At 39.4% G+C, this 25298-nt stretch overlaps 1 protein-coding gene across 1 annotated transcript in view; it reads left to right on the top strand.

Annotated features, from left to right (window-relative positions):
* The window catches only part of fasn (fatty acid synthase), a 61204-nt gene that overhangs the window by 28274 nt on the left and 7632 nt on the right, over positions 1-25298 (top strand). The window contains exons 18-37 of the mRNA XM_069517022.1: positions 44-124; positions 6656-6841; positions 7027-7206; positions 7957-8160; positions 9010-9326; positions 9433-9834; positions 10095-10259; positions 10366-10481; positions 10739-10893; positions 13393-13596; positions 13712-13862; positions 16961-17139; positions 17506-17625; positions 18003-18125; positions 18545-18768; positions 19014-19215; positions 20716-20867; positions 22786-22877; positions 22983-23377; positions 24476-24667. Of these exons, the coding sequence (XP_069373123.1) occupies positions 44-124; positions 6656-6841; positions 7027-7206; positions 7957-8160; positions 9010-9326; positions 9433-9834; positions 10095-10259; positions 10366-10481; positions 10739-10893; positions 13393-13596; positions 13712-13862; positions 16961-17139; positions 17506-17625; positions 18003-18125; positions 18545-18768; positions 19014-19215; positions 20716-20867; positions 22786-22877; positions 22983-23377; positions 24476-24667 (3840 nt within the window). The remainder of the gene's footprint in view (positions 1-43; positions 125-6655; positions 6842-7026; positions 7207-7956; positions 8161-9009; positions 9327-9432; positions 9835-10094; positions 10260-10365; positions 10482-10738; positions 10894-13392; positions 13597-13711; positions 13863-16960; positions 17140-17505; positions 17626-18002; positions 18126-18544; positions 18769-19013; positions 19216-20715; positions 20868-22785; positions 22878-22982; positions 23378-24475; positions 24668-25298) is intronic.

The following is a 25298-nucleotide window of genomic DNA, read 5'->3' as shown; positions in this document are numbered from 1 at the left end:
TCACTCAACATGTCTTTTCTTTTAATTTTTCTGCACTTCTCAGGTTCTATCGTGTTGGAGGTGCATCTCATGCCTGCCACCAACAGATTTGAGGTTTCAGAGAATGGAAATCTGGCTGTTAGTGGTGGGTTTCTTTGTTTTTATATGTTATATGTTGTTTTTGAACTGAAAATATTCTGGCCAGAAGTTATTTTTTTATGATTTACATTTTTTTGAATCATATAATACAATAGGATTATAATTATAAACAAATAAAACTGTCCAGCCACATATACAGTTTGTATACAAGTGACGGCTCCTGCCATATTTCTAAGGGGGGGTAATTGCTGCGATGATGGCTAAGGTTACCTGTTTAATGGGTAAATAAACTCAAGTCAACTAGCCATTGCATTACGCCAAAATGCAATAATAGGTGTTTTTTTCTGGTCACCTCACATAGCAAGGCCACCAGTCGCAACAAGACACGGATTGTTCCTTAGGCTACATACTGTACAGTCATTTTGTAGACAGGTCTTCAATAAAATTACTTTGGCTCTAAAATGACTGAAAAATCCACTGTGGTCAACAGATAAATTGTCATCCATCAGTACATTTTAATATGAAGGGAGACCTGTTTTTCCATTGATAAAATAAGAAGTGCAGTTGCAGCTAATCAAGAATATTTATTTTATAGCTAGCTGTGTTGTTATTTCACAAAGAAATTAATGTTGGCATAGCCTTCTATTTACTACAGTTAGCAGTGCAGATCACAAAGTACCCACTAGAAGGCAACATAAGACAAGTAACATATTTTACAGTATTTGTGGACAGCTACAAGTACTGTACTACAATTTTTAGGTACTTTATACTTCTGCTGCAATACATCACAGAGGAAATGTTGTACTTTTTTACTTAATTTGATAACTAACGTAAGTTACTAGTTACTTTTCAGATTCAGATTTTATAAAGAAACTGATATGAAATCAGTTTAATATGATGCATTGTAATAGAATAAACTACCAATAGTATTGAGATGAGTGAGCTCCACCTTGACTATAATCGTAAAAATGCCGCTCACACATTAATGCATATAATGCCAGTTTATCCTAATAACTACGACTGAACAGTATTTCTTTTAGCGTCATGATCAAGTTGCTGCCAGTGTTGAGATCAAGTGGCAGCAAGGTTGCGCCAAAAATCTATTTCCAGAACTCTTTGCTGTTTCAGATTCTCAAAGAATCTCATTGTACCCTTTTTGTAAAGATCACCTTTCTAATACAGTAGCTTCCAGAGAAAAGGTGCTTTGCCAATGCAGAGCTTTGGATTTAACCCAATTCCTGCATGTAGATGCAGATAAGGGCGCTTATCTACACACTGGATGTGCTTTTACACTAATTTGGCCAAAACAAGAAGTATTGATGAGAGAGGGTTTTCCAAGTCAAGCCAGGGTGTAGCTTTCTCTGGGAGTAAGGAACCAGTGTGTCATGTGTCTTAGACTAAATGCCCGATGGTAGAGCATATGGTTCTAAAATCCTTGTTTATTTCATAATTAGTAAGCAAGTTGTCCCTCTCACCTCTGTTGGCTGATATGGTGCTAGTTGTTTCTCATCAATGTTTCAAATCAAATCAAAGTTTATTGTCACATGCACCAAATAACTTAGCGTCATCAGAGCAGTGAAATTCTTGTGACATGGCAGGCAACATCTACGCAGTAGACGGGAAATACAAGATAAAAATAAAAATAAAAAATAAAAAAATATATATAATAACATATGACATATAACATAGTAACATATAACATTTAACATAACACATTTAACATAACATTTAACATTAACCTAGTAAATAACATTTAACATAACATTTAACATATAACCTAGTGACATATAACATTTAACATAACATTTAACATACAACATAGTAACAACATATAACTTTTAACATATAACATAGTACAACAGTTTAAATTTGAATTTAAATGAGGGGCTAGCAGCAGTTTACAGGGTGAAGGAGTGCGGGATATTAAATTAAGTATTAAATTAAATAATATATGTGTAGTAAGTGTAGTTGTATGAATGAGGGAGCAGAATGTACATGGTGATGCGACTGTTCAGTGGGTTAGTGTTGCTGGTTCAGAAGCCTTACGGCCTGGGGGAAAAAGCTGTTTGTGAGTCTGGTAGTCCGTGCTCGGATGCTCCGGTAACGTCTTCCAGACGGCAGCAGTGTGAGGATTCCATAGCCTGGGTGGCTGTGGTCCTTTATGATGTTCCGTGCTTTTCTCAGGCATCTTGTGTTGTAGATGCCTTGCACGGAAGGGAGATGGCAGCCGATGATACGCTCCGCTGTCTTCACCACCCTCTGCAGGGCCTTACGATCAGCAGCGGAGCAGCTACCATACCAGGCAGTAATGCAGCCTGAGAGGATGCTCTCAATGGTGCATCTGTAGAAGTTTGTTAAAGTTTTGGCAGACATGCCAAACTTCTTGAGTCTCCTCAGGAAGTACAGGCGTTTTTGGGAAGTTTTGACCGCAGAGTCCGCTTGTCTGGACCAGGTAAGGTCATCCTTGATGAACACACCGAGGAATTTGAAGTCGGAGACTCTCTCCACTACAGCTCCCTCGATGTGTATGGGATCGTGACCCCCCCTCTGCAGCTTCCTGAAGTCCACGATCATCTCCTTGGTCTTGCAGACGTTGAGAGACAGGTTGTTGTCTTGGCACCATGTTACCAAGCCCCTTACCTCATCTCTATAAGCGCTCTCATCGTTGTTAGAGATGAGACCCAGGATGGTAGTGTCGTCCGCAAATTTCAGGATGATGTTAGAACTGTGTGTTGCTACACAGTCCTGCGTGTACAGGGAGTACAGGAGGGGACTGAGTACGCAGCCCTGAGGGGCCCCGGTACTCAGGGTCAGTGAAGAGGAGGTGTGGTTGCCCATTCTCACCACCTGGGGTCTGCTCGTCAGGAAGTCCAGGATCCAGTTACACAAGGGGGTTTTAAGACCCAGGCTCCTGAGCTTGGGGACGAGCTTGGCAGGCACAATCGTGTTGAACGCTGAGCTGTAATCCACAAACAGCATCCTCACATAAGTGTTCGCCTTTTCCAGGTGGGAGAGGGTGGTGTGTGTTGTGAGGGCGATAGCATCATCCGTGGACCTGTTTGTACGGTATGCAAACTGCAGGGGGTCAAGGGTGTTCGGAAGGGTCGAGCAGATGTGGGATTTGACCAGCCGCTCGAAGCACTTCATGATGGTGGAGGTCAGTGCTACAGGGCGATAGTCATTTAAACAGGTGATGGATGGTTTCTTGGGTATGGGGATGATGGTGGCCTGCTTGAAGCAGGTGGGGACTGTTGACAGTTGAAGGGAGAGGTTGAATATGGAGGTGAAGACCTCTGCTAGCTGCTAACGGCCTCGAACTCCATCGGGCCCAGTTGATTTACGAGGCTTCACTCTTTGAAGCTCTCGCCTCACGTCAGCCACGGTCAGGGACAGAGTGCAGTCATCATCTCGGTCCTCGGCCAGTCTCGCGGATGGAAGGATGTCGGTTGTCTCAAACCGTGCGTAGAAGGTGTTGAGGTCATCAGGTAGAGAGGCGGCGGGCTGATCATCACTGCTATTTCTCCCTTTATAGCCTGTGATGTGTCACAGGCCACCCCACAAGCGTCGGGGGTCAGAGCTGAGGTAGTTGGATTCCAGCTTGTCCCTGTATTCTCTTTTTCCATCTCTGATAGCCCTCCGCAGGTCCCATCTGGACTTCCTCAAGGCCTCTGGGTCACCGGAGTTAAAGGCAGAGGACCGTGCTCTGAGCTTAGCACGGACATTACCATTTACCCAGGGCTTTTGGTTAGGGAAAGTCCTGACACTGACCCTAGGGACGACATCATCAATGCATTTGGAGATATATGAAGAGACAGTGTCTGTGTATTCGTTGATGTCCCCATCCGCTGCAACACAGAACATCTGCCAGTCTGTTGTTTCAAAGCAGTCCTGGAGAGTGCTAATGGATTCAGCACTCCAGCGTTGAACTGCCCGAAAAACCGGTTTCATTATCAGAAGCACTTTATTATTACATTACATTACATGTCATTTAGCTGATGCTGTTATCCAAAGTGCATTCGACATCTATGAGGGGCTATTCGGGCTTCAGCATCTTGCCCAAGGACACTTTGGCATGGACTGTGATTCGAGCTGCCAACTTTCTGGTTGGAGTCTGTCTTGCCATGAAGAGGGAGAATTTTACCTTGCGAGAGAGACCTTAAAAACATTAAAGAAATTCTTCCCCAACAAAAGGTTAAGGTCCATCATTTTGGCAAACAAAATCTAGCATGAGCATAGAAAATATTTAAAAGGGTTACCTTGTTTGTCCGAGCCATTTTCATAAGTGATAAAATGGTTAGCCATGTTAGCACACTCCTTCTTCTGTAGTGGTGATCCATGGCAACAAATGTCACAGATAAAATAAAATTATCCCACAGGGCTAGTGAAAAGAGAGACAGGAAAAAAGACATTTCCTTAGAAACTTCATAATCTCTCTTATGCAAAGAGCGAGGAAAACAAAAAAATACAGCTACATATTTCCCAGTCACTCAAAAGAAAAAGGTCTGTTAAAGTCACTGCTAATCTTTTAACTTCTGTGTCAATCCAGGAGTGGAAATAATGTCCTTCTAGAAGGGGGGGCTAGATGAGCTGGGTCACCAATGAGACCATCAGAAAAAAAGCTCTGAGAAGCCAAAAAAATACAACTTTTAGATGCACATAAATGGAGAGCAGAGCCCGCTAGTCTAGAGAATTAATGTTGATGAGAGCCTTCTTTGGATCATCAAATTCACGATGACCCTCCCCCGTCCGGATGATGAGCACAGCAGGAAATACCAAGGCAGTCCATGTGTCGGTCATACTATGCTTTATAAAACTTGAGTAAAATATTACTGTTGACCCATTTGTGATATCTTTCTGTAAAGATTTACTCATTTATTGTAGTTTATGTTGTAGGTTTTATTCAGTTCCTGAGTGAATCAGACTTCCAGGTATGCCCACTGCCTCACTTGGTGTGACATCAGACAGTATTCCTCCAAGATTCTCATACGTTTGGGAATTGTTGACTCTGGTTTATGGAGAAAGGTGATGATTATTTTTGTGAATGTCATTTCACCATGTATTTTCAAAAAGAAAATCCAGGAAGTAATTTACGCTCCAGGAAACAGTGAGAGAAAGGACATTCAGGGGACACAGTAGGGCTTATTTAAGGGAGGAAGTTTTTAACAATTCATATTTTCTATTACTGGTTTGAGTTATATCCTGATATTGATTTCATGTGATGTTTGCATACAAGTAAATTGCAATAGCATGGACCATAAGCATAGAAGGTGGACTGGTAGCTGGAGAGGTGTCAGTTCACCTCCTGGGCACTGCTGAGGTGCCCTTGAGCAAGGCACCATACCCCCCAATTGCTCACAGGGCGCTTCTCCTGGGGCTGCCCATCACTCTACTCTATAATCTCTCTCCAATGTGCATGTCTTTGAGCCCTCTGTGTGTGTGTGTGGGATTGGGTTAAACTGCATGTATAAAAAAAAAAAAAAAAAAAAAAAAAAGTTAAAATGAGCGTAAAAAGAATTTCCGCTCAACCTCCATCTCACACCAGGTGGGTGAAAGAGCTGTTACTGTCCATTAGACTTGAAAAGCTTAGATTTTCTCTCAATGGTTCCTTAAACTCATTTGAAAGGACTTGGAGACCTCTCTTAACTCATATTGAATCTCTGACATTTCTCTGACATCTGATTGTGATGACTGAGCCCCCCTCCCCCTTTTATTTATTTTATTATTGTATGTATGTGTATGTACATATGTGTATATATTTCTATGTATATATATATGTATATATTTCTATGTATTTATGTTTTCTTATTTTTATTTTTTATTTTTTAATTTTTATTTATTTATTTATTTTTATTTTATTAATTGATCTATTTCCTGTATGCAATTTGTTTTGTTAATGTGACATCAAGGGATATATAATGTGGGAGGGATAAAAAGATAAAGGAACAAAAAAGGTCAGAATGGAAGTCTTTGTCATACTGCAATGTTAAGTTGTTCCCCATTGTGGGATTAATAAAGGAATTAAAAAAAAAAAAAAAAAAAAAAAAGCTGCCGAGTGACATTGAGCATCCACCTAATTTCTAGTGTATAAACTTTTTTTTTCATAAAAGTAATTTATGTTTCCAAAGATGGTCATTTGGCCAACAGTATTTAATTACATATTTCCACTCAGTGAAGCAATCATATAGAGATAGTGCAGTGCCTGTTCTAAACCTGCCTGTTTGGAATAGGGTGTTTGCTTGGCCTGTGGTAACGGACACCAATTTGTTAGATCATGGACAAGATGAAAGAAAGTTTCTATGTTTTTATTCTGCATCTTCTGGGTAGCTATGGCTCAGGGATTAAAGCAGTTGTCCTCTAACCAGAGAGTCAGCAGTTTCGATCCCAGTCTCCCCATTCCGAATGCCGAAGTTTCCTGGGCGGGATACTGAATCCCAAATTGCCTCTTCTCATAGAGAAAGGTTCTGCACATAGATGCACTGTATGAATGGGTGAATGTAAAACTGTGTTGTAAATCACTTTGACTGGTCATCAAGACTATAAAAGCTCTATCTAATTAAAAAAATTGGTTTTATTTCAGGCAAGGTGACCATTCTGGAGGATGCCGCCCTCAATTCACTCCATAGTCAGATAAGTCAGCAAGCTGCTTATGATAATGGTGACCCGAAAGTGAAGCTGACAACATATGATATCTACAAAGAGCTGCGACTGCGTGGCTATGACTATGGAAAGTCCTTCCAAGGCATCTTGGAGTCAAACAATTCAGGTAAAAGGGATAGGTGTAAGTAATAACTGTGTATTGTTTTCTTGAATTGTTTAGATTACTATTACATGTTTTTTTGTTTTTAATAGAAATATATATGCAATATGATAGTATCTTCCAGCCTAAAATAAAAATCTGTTGCTATACAATGCTTTTGCTTCAATTGTCATTTAATTGGCTGTTTCCAGGAGATAGAGGGAAGCTGCTGTGGACAGGAAACTGGGTGACATTTCTGGACACCATGTTGCAGATGATTGTAGTGGGGCTGTCTGGTCGAAGTCTGCGCTTGCCAACCAGGATACGCTCAGTTTGTATTGATCCAGCTGTCCATCTGGAAAAGATCTGCGAGTACACTGATGGAAAACAGGGTGTGTGTTATTATTGTATTCACAGCCAATTTGAATAGATAATACGTATCTGCTCATTATTAGTAGCATATCTCATGAAACGTTCATCTTATTGGCTTCATGCTTAGCACGTGGATTGTTAAGGGCTCAAGGAAATGTAGCGTCAAATTTGGAAACAATTTGGAATTGGAATGGCGATACATTCAGTATTATTAAACCATGAATAAACAGGCAACCAGCATGCTCTAGCAGTGGCGACACATAATGCATTGTTGATTATGACAACAGGTGTGTTCATGCTAACAACAACTGATTCTCTAGTTTGGGGTTCTGCACACTGACTCAAGCTTCACTGAACTTTGAAAGTAAGTAAAGACTGGCTTCCCGCAGCTGATCTTTACTTGCTGTGACTCAAGTACTGTAGGTCACGCTTTTAGAAAGAAAGCTGCAACTGGCATTAACTCTAGCCCAGCAAACAGCCCAATCAAAACAGGCATGTCAGTGTTTTTATATACAGTGCCAATGTGTCTGTTTGTGTGTGTGTACTCTCACCTGTGTGTGTGTGTGTGTGTGTGTGTGTGTGTGTGTGTGTGTGTGTGTGTGTGTGTGTGTGTGTGTGCGCATGTGTGTGCAATTAAGGCAACTCAATACGCCTGCGTGTGTGCGTAATAGCCTACTTGTTGACAGATTTTACAGATGTTATTAGAAACACATTTACATGCTGTTCATGTAAACTCCAAAGTCAAACTTTTATCTCTTTAATTTCTCTAGCTGTGGATATCCATGTAGACAGTTGCCTTGACAATGTGGTAGCTGGTGGAGTCCAAATCTGCGGTCTGCATGCCACTGTTGCCCCACGTCGGCAGCATCAACAGAGTCCACCAACCCTGGAGGAATTTCTGTTTGTTCCCTATGTGGAGACAGAGTGCCTAACAGCCAATGGGAAACTTACAGAGCAGCTGAGAATCTGCAAAGGTATACAAATAAAAATCCTTTGTAATCGTTGCGATGTATAACGCTCCATCACTTTGGATAACAGTTTTCGTTTTAAACACCTTTTAGTGATTTAATTTAATATTTATTTTAAATTACAGCTATGCAGTAGTATGATACATAAATACATAAGCTTACTGTGGCAATGGAAGATACTGGATTCCAAGGGGCTGAAGAGGTGTCTATTATTTACCAACCTAGGTGTAGAATCCTCTTCTTTTCTTCTTGGACTGCAATGTTCTACAGCAGTATTCATAGTGGGAAGGCTTCTACTTAAAGTGTTACTCGAAAACAATTTCACCTATTTGAAATATAAACTATATAGTTGATATATAAGGTGCAAAGGTGTGTAAAATAGGGGTGTTGATTATTGTTGATGATTCATTAACTCTGAGATCTTGTATATAAGAGTGTCCATCAGATTTATAAATAGTATTTGATGGCATCATTTATTTTATAAAGCCAGAACCAGCCAAAGGCATTAGAAAAATTTCCTGCTGATCAAACAACCACAATTATGATAATCTTAACATTGTGTCTGTAAGGTCCAAAGAAACAAGGTCTGTTTAACACTGCTGTTTCTTATAGGGCAACCATTCCAAACCATTTGTTGTTTAGGTCTTACAGGTATCATTCACGTTGAGCTCTCAGAAGTATTAAGAAGGCTTATATTATCTTTATTTTTATTTTTTTTCACTGACATTTTCTGTCTCCTTATTGCAATCTTTTAGAATGTGCTTTATATTGAACACCTCTGAGTTTTTCTGCAAAGAAAGTAATTTTCTTAATTTGCTTCTTTTTGCTTTTTACACTTAATCCCACTCTCTCCAGGTTTAATTCACAGACTGCAGCAAAAGTTGGCCCCTCATGGTGTTAAGCTCTCCATCCCTGGGCTACAAGTGGAGTCAGACAGCCCATTTCCATGCCTTGAGCCCAGTCAGCCCGGCCTGCCGCGGCTGCTGGCCTTGCTCTGTGCCTTGGAGCTGAATGGGAATCTTCAGTCTGAACTGGAACAGCTGGTGGAGAAGGAGAGGGCATGTTTGCTGCAAGACAGCCTGCTGCAGGGACTGCTAAACAACCATGCTCTCAGACACTGCCTGGACATCGCTTTGGAAAACAGCATACCCGGCAAGATCAAAGTCCTTGAGGTAAAACTGAAAACTCACAATAAGTCTTATGTAAAGAATAAGCAAATTTTATTCAGATGCAGAATGACTGCATTATGCTTAAACCATCTTTATTTTACCCTAACAGGCTCTAACTAATGATGGCCAGCTCTTCTCTCATGTGGTACCCCTCCTAAATGTCCAGCCCATGCTACGTGTGGACTACACCGCCACGGCGTCCAACTTGGATCTTTTGACCCCCCACCAAGCAGCCTTAGAGGAGCTGGCGGTTACTTCAGCTCAGTGGGATCCTCTGATGGGCCCGGCTCCTGGAAGTATGATAGGCGGGTCAGACCTAGTGTTGTGTAATCACGCTTGGGGCCCTCTGAGGATGGACCCTAAACTGCTGGTGGCAAATCTGTCTTCTGGAGCCAAACACGGAGGGTTTGTTCTCCTCCACACCCTGCTGAAAGGAGAGACACTGGCTGAAACAGTGGCCTTCCTTTCCAACACAGCCCAGAGCAGCAACCAGCAAGGACTACTCACACAGGTTAACAGGTTTCTAATCATTTAAAGAAACTATAAATACCCTTTATCATTTTTGTGTATTTTATTGCACCGATAACTCTAAAAACAGTTCACCGTTTGATAGAGGCATAATTTTGTCAACCTATATGAGTCAACACTTCTGAAGCTGGAAGTTCAAATACATAATATTTCATTTTCAGTGACATTCTCTTGGAGATGCTAACATCACTTTATGGGAGTGGGGGTAATGTTTTACTGATAATATCTCCTTCTTCTCTCAAGGTTGAGTGGGAGAAGGTCTTCTCTGAGGTCTCCCTCAGTCTGGTGGCTGTCAGGAAGTCTTTTTATGGCTCAGCCCTTTTTCTTTGTCGCTGCCAGTCTCCAGCCAAACAGCCTATTTTCCTTTCTGTGGATACTACTGACTACATCTGGGTGGAAACACTCAAGGTGGGTTCTACATCCTTCTGTGAGTTTCAAGTCAGAACTGTGACTTCAGTCATCATTAACATACTTTAGTCATGACTGTGAGTAACTGTGTGGATCTGTCTGGCAGGCAATGATGGCAGAGACATCAGACTGTCCAGTGTGGTTGACTGCCTCTCAGGCCAACTGTGGCATTGTGGGAATGGTCAACTGTTTACGGCAGGAGCCAGGTGGCAGCCGAATACGGTAGGACATATCCTCTATGATACAATATCCCGCACTAGTGTTGACAGAGGACTAGAATTTGGCCTACATTCTACTGTATTTATAACTTGAAATAAATTTGATATACCATATGTAATAGTTATTTGTATATATTGGTTGAATATTTTCTATATTTATGATCATGACTCTACTGCTCTCACTTTCAAGGATTTGCTTTTTTTGCTCTGTGTTCTGTTTTTTAATGTCCTTTTCTCGGTTTCCTACTTATTTGTCACCAGCTGTGCATTTGTGTCCAATCTAAATGAGTCTTCAGTTGCACCAAGCCTCCAACTGGATCCTGAGTCCATGAAGTCAGTGCTGGAAAGAGATCTGGTTGTAAATGTGTTCAGAGATGGACACTGGGGCGTCTTCCGACACCAGCTCATCACTTCCGGTACCTATATATAAAAATATCACTTATTATTTGGTTTAACTAATGTGGTTCTGATGCAGACCATTCACCATACATCTCTATTGTAAAACAGTGCAACAATGGTTATCCGTGTCAGGTCAGTCACGTTGGCTGGTCTGATTTTTTTATACCTTTTATACAGAAGAGATTCCAGATAAGAAAACATTGGTGAATGTCATAATATTTGAGTGGGTTTTCTGTCTTCTTATTGCAATCTTTTAGAATGTTCTTTACATTGAACACCTCTGAGTTGTTGAATGAACAATAAGAACGGTTGGCGAATGAGGCCAATTTTTTTACCTCCCTGCATTGTTTCCTAACATGAATGGATCGACATCTACAATATCTGTTGTCGACAACATTAATTGTGGATCAGGTCAGAGAGTGGAACCACAGATCCACTAACCAGAGAATGGGGGGGTCGATCCCCGGCTTCTCCAGTCTGCATGCCATTTGTACAAATTTACCATATACCAAAGGAGGGTGACACCTCGAACATACAGTATTTGCTCTTGCAGAACACCATACCTAAGCAGATCAAAGTTTATGCCATATTCATAGCTTTAATTCCGAATGAAAACACGTATGAACATTTAAATAGTTGGCCATGTGCAATAATCATAATAATTTCTCACATGTCTACTTTGTCTGACCTCTGATTTACAAGCAGACACATATAAACCCCAATCAGAAATCATAAAGAAACACACACATAAACTTTCCTGGCTAACAGGATCTTTTTAGCTGCGCTGTTACGCACCTACAGTAAATTGGCAACAATTTTAATAATTGTCCGGAGCAGTTGTAGTGCCTTTTCTCACTATTTTAAGAGTATTAATGAACTAAACAATTGAAATTGAAATTCAATTCAAAAGACTTTATTGTCATTGCACAGTCATACTTTGTACACTAGCACAACAAAATTGTAGCACAGTCCTCCTCCTCGATGCCAAACAATTAACAGGACACAATCCACTACACAAATTGAAATAAAAATAAGGGTATTCCAGGACCAAAGGCATTTAAAGATGCAGATATACTATACAAATAAATAATTGTACCAATAATGTACCAATACATACAGGTAATATGCATAAGTGTTATATTGCACAGTTATAAACAGATATTACACTAAGGGTTTTATTTTGGGGAAGTGGCAAACTGTACAGAATAAATAGTGTACTGATATATCTGGTATACAAAAGAGTTTTATTGCACCGGTGATGCCCTGAAAGTGTTTATTGCACAGAAAAGAAAAGGGTTGAAAGTCCCACAGTGTTATTGCACGTGGCCTGCAGCTGAAATTACACATGATTAAGTCAGATATTTACATTATTTATTTGCATTTATCATTGCAATCAGTTCATCAATGGAGAAAACAGTCTGCACATTATTCTATGAAGAAAATTGGTGTATCTTCCATGATACGCCAATGGCTCTTGTACAGTAACAACTTTGCTAAGTATGGGCCAGAATAACAAACGCTGGGGAGAACATAACCTCCTTGGAGGTTGGAGGTAACAAGAAGGGTTCTCTGAGAGCATATACTGCCCCCAAAGCTAATGCTCTATTTCTCCATGTCAAAGCAGTGTTTCTCACATAGACTGTATATAAAGAGGTTTCTCATTATCTAGACTTTGCAGGCCATCTATATCCTAATTTTTCCCTCCACTGTTTCATAATGAACCAAAACATTTTAGGATTTTTTAAATTTTTCATAAGAGATTTCTCACTAGTTTTTTTGCTACATTGCTACATTATACTGCTGTGAGCATGCTTACATGATGTTCCATAAAGTTTCTACTGCCAACAGAGACAGTCAGACATCAAGGTTGTCAGTTGCAGTCAAGCACGTACCCTTTAGACCAAAGTCTAAAGTCTTGTTCACATTCTGAGCACGGGCAGGTCCCTCTGTTTTCCCGACAGTTTTGGATATACTGCTTATACAGATCTCTTGATGGGGAGGTTGTATAATTCCTTAAAACAGAACATACCTTTATGAATCTGCAACCTGCTGATACCTTTGGGGCCCAATATAATATTTTTTTAATATGATATAATGAACTAATATTTATTGGTCAGTTTTCACATTGAAATGGAGGGATTGTTAATCATGTCAACTAAAAGAATACATAACAGAAATATTTGAAAAAAATTGTGTATCTCAAAATAAAGTGCTTGATTGAAAAAAATAAAATAAACAGTGCAAACTGGAATGGCGCTCTGAGAACATGTACAGGTACCTCGAATATGCCCTATCTTGCCAAGTTTCTCATTAATTATTTAGACTGTGGCGGTTTACCATATTTTGATTTGTCCTGCCACAGTTTCATAATGAACAAGACAAATGTCCAGCTCAGTTTGATGCTAATAACTTGTTTTCCTTTGTGACATGCCACCTCTCTGTTGAAAAGAGTTTATGATATATCTTAATGGCTTAACCTTTCATTAAAGCATTTGTTTGTGTTTTGTGATTGCCAGATCAAAATGAAGAGTTGACAGAGCAGGCCTACATCAACGTGTTGACTCGAGGTGACCTATCTACTCTGCGATGGATTGCCTCCCCACTCTGTCATTCTGTGGCCAACAACTCTGAAATGCAACAATGTTGCGTGTACTATAGCTCACTCAACTTCAGAGATATAATGCTTGCAACTGGCAAACTACCACCAGACGCTATTCCAGGTGTGCATAGAAGACTATTTCTACAGCAGACACAGAAATAGACATCAAATCTGTCAATTTGCACATCAAGCTCTCACAATCTATTACATTTTCCTTTTCATTGTACTTTCTGTAGGGGGTATGGCTCTGCAGCAGTGCATGTTGGGTATGGAGTTTTCTGGTCGTGATCCCAGTGGTCGGCGTGTGATGGGCCTGTTACCTGCTAAAGGCCTGGCAACAAGTGTGAACGCTGACAGACGGTTCCTCTGGGATGTTCCTTCCTCTTGGTCAGTTTTCATATTTGTAAATATGCTGTGTGTTGTGTGTTTTTTTAATCATCCCATATCATGTCCTTTGGGCAAGATACTGAACCCCGAAATGCTCCTCATAGAAAAAGTGCTCCCCATAAATCCACCGTATGAATGAGTGAATGACAAAAAAACATACTGTAAAGCTGTTTGAGTGGTCGCCAAGACTAGAAAAGCGCTATATAAATACAGATGTATTTCATTGGAAAACAACATATTTATCCAGCCTGGCATGCCATCACTTCTCTCACAGCTAGAAAATCTCTGAACAAGAACAAGGAATAATCACACTTTATCAGATTTTAGAGGGCGAACAGCTCCTCGATTCATTCAATAGGATTGCGTCTGACATGGTTGGGCTTAACAGGTCTGGCCCACCCACCCACAATTACTGGGAAAACATATTCTCTTAAAAAATGTATTATTAAAATTTACTTCAAATTAACAAAGACATTTATTAGGCTACTATCTGATTGATGGTCCAGATTTCACACATGATAGCTAATCAGTCAAGTTCTTAAGGATTTGGTTCATGTCCATATCCTTCCTTCATCAATCTCATCCACTGGGACTACTACTTCCTTGATGTCTCTAGTGGACTTGTCAGCTCAACAACACTCTATATCTATAACACTCAAACTCAAACAGTACCCACAACAGTTTTTGGGCACAAGTATGCATTCTTTTGGTGCAGTATTAGTGAGGATGCAGTATTCTGTAAAATGTGTACATTTGGTTAGGGACAGGGAAGAAAAAATCTGAACACGCTTATCAGATAGCTGCTGTTACGACCCAGACCAGGTGAAAACCCAGCTGCAACATGATGAATGAGTCTACCCTCTTCTCATCTTTATTCAACTGTTTTTGCTTCAGGTTGGGCCAACTGTTATGGGCTAGTCAGGGAAGTCAGGACCCAGTTGCAGAGTTCAACAAAAGAGTTTATTAAACGAAAGGAGGGAGGACAGTTCCTCAGGAAAATACTCAAAAAATAAAGTAACAACGCAAAAGCTCTCTAGGAAAAGTAGCAACTAAAAATCTCCATAGAAATGGGAAAAGACTCAGGAACAAAAGTACAACTGAAATGGTGTCGAGGCACAAAACTCACAATACAAAGGGACATAGAAGGAATAACTCGAGGCGAGGCGATCAGCTGGAGTCACACGATGCACAGGCTTGGCACTGCAAGGCAAATGAATAATCCGGCACAGGAGACAAAGGGAGAGTGGTTTAAGAAGCCAACCAATTAGGGCATAATGAGCTGTAGGTGTGCCAGGTGCTCTGTGCTCCAGGAGATTGCCCCGCCCCTTGGTGCACACTCTGTATGAGAGAGAGAGAGAGAGAGAGATGTTAAAACAAACCAAAACATAACATCAAAAATCAAGCCACAACACCAACAGCAAAACAACAAACAAAAAAAACCTATAGGCTAGCAACCTAAATTTACCTACTCAGATTACATAAAAAAACAAAAAGACAAGTTACTAACCTCACTCCTAATCCAAAAACAGGAGAAAACAAGTGTTAAACAAAAATGCTACCTAACCCTACCACACCAGGCTGGTACATCAAGTAACAGATCTTAACACATATCATAAGGTACAATTCTGGCTGGCAGTCTGGCTGGCAGTGGCAAGAGGAGAGGCTGCAGGAACTATGGGAAGCCAGCCTCTTAACCTGCAAGTATTGTATTTGTTAGCGATGCATGATAGTGAAATGAAGATAAATGGTTTGTATTTATATAGAGCTTTTCTAGTCTTGAAAACACTTTACAGTACAGTTTGCCATTCATACATTCACACACACATTCATACAGTGCATCTATTAGCAGCACTTTTTTGTTCTATCAGGGACAATTCGGGGTTCAGCATCTTGCCCAAGGACACTTTGGCAGATGGGGATTGTACTGCTGACTTTCTGGTTGGTGGACGACCAAGCGACCCCTCAGCCACAGCCGCACAGATAAATGGTTTAATTGACGTAATCATGATAGGATAAGATTAAACTGAATTTATTGAAATGACTCTGTTTGTCCTTACAGAGCTAAGCACATTTAAATCAATAATCATGATTGCTTTTGTTGTAAGTGTGCTGTCTGCATCTAATGTTTGAGAGGTTTGGCTGGTTGTGCCTGTGTTGTTGTAACCTTACATACAAAATTTTATTCCAGAAGTTTGATAGTGGTATAATCATCACATGTGCAAAACCCATATTTGAATAATTTCCGATGTGATGGTCGAAGTTTCATGAAATTCATATTTAGCCTTACAAAAAATGTGATCAACTGTAAAAAATACACATCAAGTTCAACATAGATGACACACTTAAGGGTGCTGTAATTTCAGCTGGATCTGGTCTTGTAAAGTTTGGTGCAGATTCGACAATATATAATCAAGTTGGAAAAACTTCCTGATTCAAGGCAAAAAGTCAACATTTGTCAATCATGCAACAGACATGCAGAAACCTCACAAAGAGTACAACTTTTCATCTAGAAGGTGTTCAGATTACACTGACGCAAAATGAAACCGATCAGTTTAATCTTCTTGGAGGAATTCATTAAAGTACAATAGATTAAAATGGCAAAAACCAAGCATAAATTGTACATTACATTCAAAATAGCTGAGTTCATGTTGGGTTGAGGGTATGTGTCCAAGAGGCCTTTTTGTAAGCCTGGATATAGTACACATACTAACCGATTTTCATACATGTTGGTGAAACGTGCTGCAGGGGCTGCTTTGTTGAAATTTTTTGGGTGCAGTATTGAGCCATAACTATAGTAAGGCCAACTAATCCAATGTCTCTGCATCACTTTGAAATATTTCAAAGTTGTGTTTCACCATCTCTCAAAGTTCAAAGAACTAAGCATTTGTGGAAATCCACAAACCTAAATCATGTTCTCTAGTATCAACAAGCATGGGAGATCCTGGTTACTCATATTGTCAGCCTTAAGCCTTAGAAGTCTAATCTTTTCCAACAGTGACTGCCATAACTATCTTAAATGTTTTATAGGCATAACATGTGTGTGTGTGTGTGTGTGTGTGTGTGTGTGTGTGTGTGTGTGTGTGTGTGTGTGTGTGCAGGACCCTTGAGCAGGCAGCCTCAGTGCCAGTGGTCTATGCCACAGCCTACTACTCTCTTGTGGTGCGCGGCAGGCTCCGCCATGGGGAGACTGTTCTCATCCACTCAGGCTCAGGGGGTGTCGGCCAGGCTGCCATTGCTATAGCACTCAGCATGAATTGCAAAGTCTTCACCACAGTCGGTTAGTATTTAACTACTCACAAACGCACTAGTATTGAAATTACAAACTGTTCAATGTTATTTATTTTATATGAAAGCTTATTTCTGCCACTTAAAGAGAGGCCAGTTTTTGTTATTCAATGCTTTCTTTATCATAAGTATGATAAGAAGAAGAATGCCTTTATTGCCATTGAACAGGGTGTAACAAGGAAATTATAGATGACTTGTTGACTTTTTATAGCTATGATACAATCTCACTTTTGCAGTGATTATGACCCACCAAAATATGATTGTAGTGTCCACAAGAGAGTTGGTGTATTAAAAGTCATAATTATAATTATTAAATCTAATAATAACTGTCAAAACCTCATTTTTGTGTTATCACAAGGCTCAACAAAGAAGCAGGCCTACTTGCAGGAGAGGTTCTCTCAGCTCTCGGGGGAGTCCTTCGCTAACTCCAGAGACATCTCTTTTGAACAGCACATCTTGCTCCACACACAGGGCAAAGGTCAGCCTCTCATATTGCAGTAACAAGTTGTGTTCTGGTTGACTTTGAATTACTTTGACTAAAGACTAAAGTATTTCTGAAATAAAGAATTAATTAAGTATTGATTTGAAAAAAACACAACACCACACTACACTACACTAAGTTAAATTACATTGTTACATAGAGCTACAACAAAATTATGATTGGATGATTACATTTCAAATTTTTTAATTGGAATTTCCTCATTGTACCGATTAGCATACAAGATACATAAATGATAGCTTTGGATTGTTTTTGTTTTTATGTTTTTTGAACAAGAACAATTCAACTACATTTTCATATTTAGAACGTACAAAACACTTGTTTGTCATACAAAGTGTTTTCTGTGTGTGCTTCAGGTGTGAATGTAGTTCTGAATTCTCTGGCTGAGGAGAAACTGCTGGCTAGCATTCGCTGCCTAGCTCGCCATGGACGATTCCTGGAGATCGGCAAATTTGACCTCGCGAACAACTCTCCATTGGGTCAGTAGGAAGCCTCAAGATTACACCCTCAGGCCGACAGTAACAATGCAAGTTTCTGATGCTGCTCTAATTTCAGAAACATCCTTACATATATATGTATTAAAGTTATTTACATGTTTCTTGAAATATCAGAAGACATTAAGATTGTCTAATGGTATATAGTATATTTATATTGTATATTTCACTATACTGCAGCTATTTAAATTTCTTGTACTTCCATCACAGTTTTGTGGCTAGGTCATCTTAAGGTTTGTAAGGTTTACACCCTGCCATGCTGTTACTCCTGCATTGCTTTGCAAACAAATTTGCAGTGATGTGACTGAATAAATGCAAAGTAGTCATGACTGAAATCTTTGATTTTTCAGAGACAGTCTGAGTTAGCACTGAGCAGTATTATCATGTTTTTGTGATCTCTTCAGGTATGGGTCTTTTCCTGAAGAACGTAGCATTCCATGGCATCTTGCTGGATGCTCTCTTTGAAGATGGTAACCAGGAGTGGGAAGAAGTATCCCAGCTACTGAAGGAAGGCATTATGGGAGGTGTAGTTCAGCCTCTAAAGACCACAGTGTTTGAGAGGGATCAAGTGGAGGAAGCATTCAGATATATGGCTCAGGGCAAGCACATTGGCAAGGTCCTGCTGCAGGTTAGTTTCACCTCTGACGTTCAAACTTTGATATTAGTGTGAGGATACAGCAAATTGTTAATAATTGAACATGGTCTATTATGGTCATGGTCTATTAGAGAGGGAATATTGAACAATTCTTATTGTAAGGTAATGCCTTCTACCTCAGTTTCTGTTAAACTCACATGATTGTTATGTGTCTATTACTTGATAGTACACCACATCAGTATACTGTATATCCTCTTACTTGTCCTCTCTTCACACAGGTGCGTTATGAGGAAAGGGGTGCAGAAGTCCAAACTGCTTCCCCCTTGTCTCTTCTGGCAATCAGACGCACTTATTGTGTCCCCTCCCACTCCTACATCATCACTGGTGGACTGGGGGGCTTCGGTCTGGAACTTGCACAGTGGCTGATGGAGAGAGGAGCCCACAAACTGGTGCTGACTTCCAGATCAGGCATCAGGAATGGTAACACACAATAATTATAATATTAATAATAATAACTGTATTTGTATAGCACTGATCTGAACAAGGTTACAAAGTGCTTCACAAACTCCATGGCAATAAAATGAATAAATAAAAACAAATAAAAAGGTGAGGGGAGAAAAATGGGGAAGAGAGGAGGGGAGGGTTACCAGGAACAGTTATGTAACCATCATATTTAAAGGTACAGTGTGTAGAATTTAGTGATATCGTGTGTTGAAGTTGCATGTTGCAGCTGAGCACCCCTCACTTCACCCTCCCCTTCCAAACATGAAAAAGAACCTGTGGTAGTCTTCAGTTTTCATAAAAACTCAAAAGGTGTTTAGTTTGTCGAGTCTGGACTAATGTAGAGAGGACCCCTCCCATGTAAATATAAAGTATTTCAATATAAAGGGCCTTTTCTAGGGTAAAGAAAACTACAACTCATACAACTTAGATAAAACAAACTACTGAAAAGATCATGAGGATTATTCTACATGAAATTTCTGCCAATATTTCCCTTTCACCTAAATCTTACACACTGGGCCTTTAAGCTCTGTCAGACTGGTTGGTATAATAAGAATAAAAAAGCTGAGCCTCAGGGTAGGCTGAGGCTAAAGGTAAATCTGACTGGCTGCTGGCTTGTATGGCAGTGCTATGAAAGGTCAGTAGATCAGACATCATTACCTCTGCCTTTTCAAACTAAGGCAGCAGAGTCAAAAGCTGTCCCATTTTAGGAACTTGTAAAGTTGTAAGTTGTATCGATATTCATACTGTCAAATCTTGTCAATGGGGCTTCCTCTTTTGCTATTTAAAAGGCAGCGTTGAATTTGATGACCATTCTATTTTCACCTCATAAGCAATTACTCTTATCCAACAACTGGAAAGAAAGGGGGAGTGGCTCAGTGTTGTGGTAATGCATCAACCCCTACAGGTTTTGTATTTTTTACCTTTGTTATGCATCTTCAGTGTTTCAAGCTTGAATTGCACCAGCCTAGTTACAGCTGTGGAGTTGTCTGCATCGGACGGGGCCGCATTGCTCACAATACACATACAGCGTAGCACTGGATATTCTGTTATCCATTGCTCCATGTTGGGGGTGATTCTTCTTCCCAGTCTTCCTGGCTGCACTTGGCTCTCTCTCTCTCTTCCACCTGCCTCCTCTCTATGCTTCATTTTTGAAAGACAGCTTGAATCAGATTTGATCGATTGGTGCATTTAATCATCTGTGCACTGTACATATGAACAGCTAATGAAAGGGAGAGAGCCAGAGATGAGCAAGCCAGAGAAGAAAAAAAAGGTTCACAAATGCAACCTTGTGAAATTCAAATTTTTTTTAACACTCTCATAAAATAATGGCATATGTTGCAGTATATAGCCCTGTAGTTGAACTGTACATAAAGCAAACCTGAAGCTTTGCTCTGGAATCATCAATGATACAGATTGGTGTACCATGTGCTGCTTGAACAAGTTTTTCCTCACAGTTTACTTTATAACTGTTTATAGGATACCAGGCAAAGCGAGTGCGTGAATGGCAGAGTCAAGATGTGGAGGTGCTGGTGTCAACAAGTGATGTCAGCACGCAGGAGGGAACAGAGAAACTCATCGCTGAGGCCAGTGCACTGGGTCCAGTGGGCGGTATCTTTCACCTAGCAATGGTAACACACATACATTTTGGAGGAATAATTCATGTTCACCTTTGCCAACGAGGCTATGTTTTCATTTGTGTTTGTTTGTTTGCAGCATTATGCAAAAAACTACTTAGCCATTATATTTTGTGAGGAGTGAGGCATGATCCAAGGAAGAACTTATCAATTTTTTATGTTGATCTGGATTAGGGGGCAAATCCCATGATTTATTTACCTTCTTTAACATTTTTTAGATAGGGTTTATCAACAGTTCCAAATTTTTTTTTTGATTTTTTATTATATAATTTGTTTTGACTCTGCAGATAAAAACCTTATATAACAAAAATAATGAAAAGTATTGGCGGTCGATGCATACCCTAAACCCATGTTGTATATAGGCTACTGCTATAGAGTTTCATAATGATACCCATTTTTTACACAACACAATGTCTCTAACTTAATGTTTTGTACCATTTCCCTAATTTAGCGCTTTGAACAGTCAGTCACTCTCTTTTTATCTCTCTCTCTCTATCTTCTTTCTCTCGCACACAAACACACTGATGATCTGCAGCACAAGGACATATTAGATTTGCCCAAATAAAACAAGTTTTTACCATCATCTATAGGCTGGAAGGATTACATTGCTTGTTTCTTCCCTCTTGCATTAACAGCTCCAATCATCTGGAAATACCTTTCAGTTGTGAGTTGCAAAGTGCAAAAATACATTATGTTGCTTAAAAATCATGCCCACTTTTTAGGTTACCAGTAACATTCTAATCCAACACTAAAAATGTAATTGTAAATCACTGCTAAATAGAAAAGTAGTAGTAGAAGTAGAAAATTAAGATTGAACAGAAAACAGAAATTTACGAAAAAATGTAAACCAGAGATAAAACGAATGATGTGTAATATGATATGTTTGACACTTTATGTCACTGCAGGAAGCTCTAATATATCATATTTTATCTAAAAAAAAAAAATCCATTACATCCCACTGCTGCAAAATTATTAGCGCTGCTGAAAGGCGCTGATTCAGGATCAGAGCAAAAGCATCAGTTGGTTTGTAGCGAGTCTCTTGTCTGGGTGTGCTCCCTCCTCACTCCTGCTGACATGCGCTCACATTAGTATACTTTGTGTTTGTTTGATTAATGAGACATGCTTTTAAACACATTGAAAAAACAAAATTTTGCGCGCACTTGCCACAAACAACACCAGACGCTCACAGCCAATACATCATTGGTAAGGTGACTGAAATAATCTGGATTCATGAGCCAACATTATTGATTGATTACTAAATAAATGTGATCATCAGTTTGTGTGTAAATGCAGACACACACTCAAGTGCACATACACACACAGACACACACAATCTTAGAGGAAATGCTGCAATACTATAATACAATACAGACCCAAAAGCTCATCTAAATTATAATAGATTATGAAATATATTATCATATATTAGTGGTATGAGATGGTTTCAAAATGATGACAATAAAATCATTATTGCAACAATCTCTGGTACAGTATATATTCCATCTAAATTTGTTATCATGACAGGCCTACCTTAATATATTTTATAATGTACCAAGTGAGAGGTTTCTTTGCACAGTTTACAGCTTTAGTTATCTGAGAATTTCTTTCATACCCAATCAAAATTGGTGTTGAGTTGAAGTAGAAATCAGGGTATTGTTTTTATCTGTGTTTTGGTTGTGTGTGTGTGTGTGCCTATAGTTTGTTGTTGACATGATAGAAATAAACCTTTACACAATTATTTATTATGTTAAGGTAAGCTTTTTTATACTTGTGGATTATTTAACATCAGTACTGTTGTCATCCATACTCACAGTTGATACACATCTCAAATTATGGTATTAATGCTCAAAAACTGCTTCTCATTGATTTCACTTTCACTTAAACTCCATTAACATGATTGACATGTCATTATCAGGTACTGAAAGATGGCATGCTGGAGAATCTGACTCCTCAGATCTTCCTTGATGTCAACAAACCAAAATATGATGGCACCATAAACTTGGACAAGTAAGGGACAGTCTTTATTAACCTTCTATTCAAATTAGGGATCATTTAAGCACTCCTATTTACTTCTCTCTTGATCTTGATGCATTCATTTCATTTTCTCTCTAGAGTGACGAGAAAGTTGTGTCCAGACCTCAAGTACTTTGTGGCCTTCTCCTCAGTCAGCTGCGGGCGTGGCAATGCTGGGCAAAGTAACTACGGTTATGCCAACTCAGCCATGGAACGTGTATGCGAAAAGCGTCGTTACGATGGCCTACCTGGACTGGCAGTCCAATGGGGTGCCATTGGTGATGTAGGCGTGGTGCTGGAGATGATGGGTGGCAATGATACAGTTATTGGTGGCACCCTACCACAGCGCATCACATCCTGCATGGAGGTGCTTGACCGCTTTCTGTGCCAGCAGCGGCCAGTGATGTCTAGTTTTGTTCTTGCAGAGAGGATAGTGATAAAGACTGAGGCAGGAAGCCAGAGAGACTTGGTGGATGCTGTAGCTCACATTCTGGGTAAGAGCCAAGCTATACAAAATCATTCCCACCAAAACACACGTTGAACAACATGTTTTTTCAAACAAGGTGTAATCAAGCTTGTCATCTGTTATAAATGCTGACACTATATTGACCCACGTTGTGCCTTTGCAATGTGATTGGATGATTGGATTTAAAGTCAATCAATAAATCAAAATGTATTTGTTTAGCCCATATTCACAAATCACAATTGGTTTAATAGGGCTTTAACAAAGTGTGACACCCTCTGTTTCTGACACAATTAATGTTATAATGCTGATTTATGATATAAATCTATCATAAATTAGACAATATTCCTAGTTGTTACACACCATTATGTTCATTGTGTATTCAAGCAACAAAATATGCATTTAGTGGCTTCCTGAAGTAAAAAACAAGGAGTCAGACAGGAGATAATAGTAAATACCTACTTTGGGCCACACACGTCTTGCTAGTTTTCTGACTATGATTTTTCCGCAGCTTCCTAAGTTAAATTCATGTTTTTTTTGTGGGAACTGAACGCATGTGCATTGTGCGCACATGCAGGCTGCATCCAAACCTTTCCTTAGAGGATTCAGTGACATATTTTTCTTGATATTTGAAAGCAAACAGTGCTTAACAGTATGTATTTTGGCATTTTCCAAGTCACTTTATTAATTACAATCAATATGTACATTACATTGTTATTACCTCTTAATATCCTTTTGGAACACAATGCATTTTAATTAAGTTACTCTCTACTACTACTAGTTTTTTTATGAGATACTTTATTACTGTAACTCAAGTTTTTATTTAGAGTACTTTTACTTCTACTTGAGTCATTTAATTATAAAGTAACAATACTTTTACTTCAGTAGTGTTTCTGTTTACTCTACCCACCACTGCAAATTATTAAATTTAATTAAATTGTTAGTTTATTTATTTTATTTTGTTTTTATCTGGCCCTAAGATGGCATAAACACTGCCCTAAATGTATTTTACATTACGCTTTGACTTACTCAGGATAGACATGTTGTTCTTATCTATTTTTTAAAATTTCTTTAGCTAAATGTGATCATGTCAATCTCCTGGATCTTTCAATGCGCTCTTTATTCCCAGGTGTTCGGGATGTGAAGAGCCTGAACGCTGATGCGTCATTGGCTGACCTAGGACTGGACTCCTTGATGGGTGTGGAGGTCCGTCAGACCCTGGAGCGTGACTACGACATTGTCATGACCATGAGAGAGATCCGCCAACTCACTATCAACAAGCTGCAAGAACTGGCCAATTGCAAGCCAGGCGGATCAAATGGTATTATTATGTGCTGTTCTCATCACGCATTTTAACAGAGTTATAAAGTGTTATATCTTCTGTTTCCATTTTAATATTAATATCTATCATTCTAGGCCTACCGACAATGTTTCAAAAGAAATCAAATCAAACTGATAACTCGTAAACTCAATTACTGTTAAATGTATCACCAAAATTTTTGTAGAGTTATTAGCAATATTTTGTTAATACTATAGCATACATTATATGTGCTAATAAGTCATATATATATATACACTGATATCCTACATCATAATATAATTTAAAGGTTCAGTGTGTACGATTTAGGTGAAATGGATCTATTGGCAGAAAATTGACAGACTGGACAAACTAAACACCTTTGGAGTTTTTATGATATCTGAAGGCTACCACAGGTTCTCCTTCCAGTTTAGAAGGGGAGGGTGAGGTGAGGGGTAGTCAGCTGCAACATGACACTTCACCACTAGATGTCACTACATTCTACACACTGAACCTTAAACACTGCTGGCCAATATCCACACTGGCCAGAAGGATATTGTAATGTGTCTATTTTGAAATATTCTGCCTGTGTTGTATTTTAGACTGCATTCACTATTGTCTGACACATACAGATGAAGAATGAATGTGTTCTTGT

The sequence above is a fragment of the Paralichthys olivaceus genome, chromosome 21 (genome assembly GCF_024713975.1).
Source record: "Paralichthys olivaceus isolate ysfri-2021 chromosome 21, ASM2471397v2, whole genome shotgun sequence".
Lineage (NCBI taxonomy): Eukaryota > Metazoa > Chordata > Actinopteri > Pleuronectiformes > Paralichthyidae > Paralichthys > Paralichthys olivaceus.
This window is presented reverse-complemented; position numbering and strand designations above follow the sequence as displayed.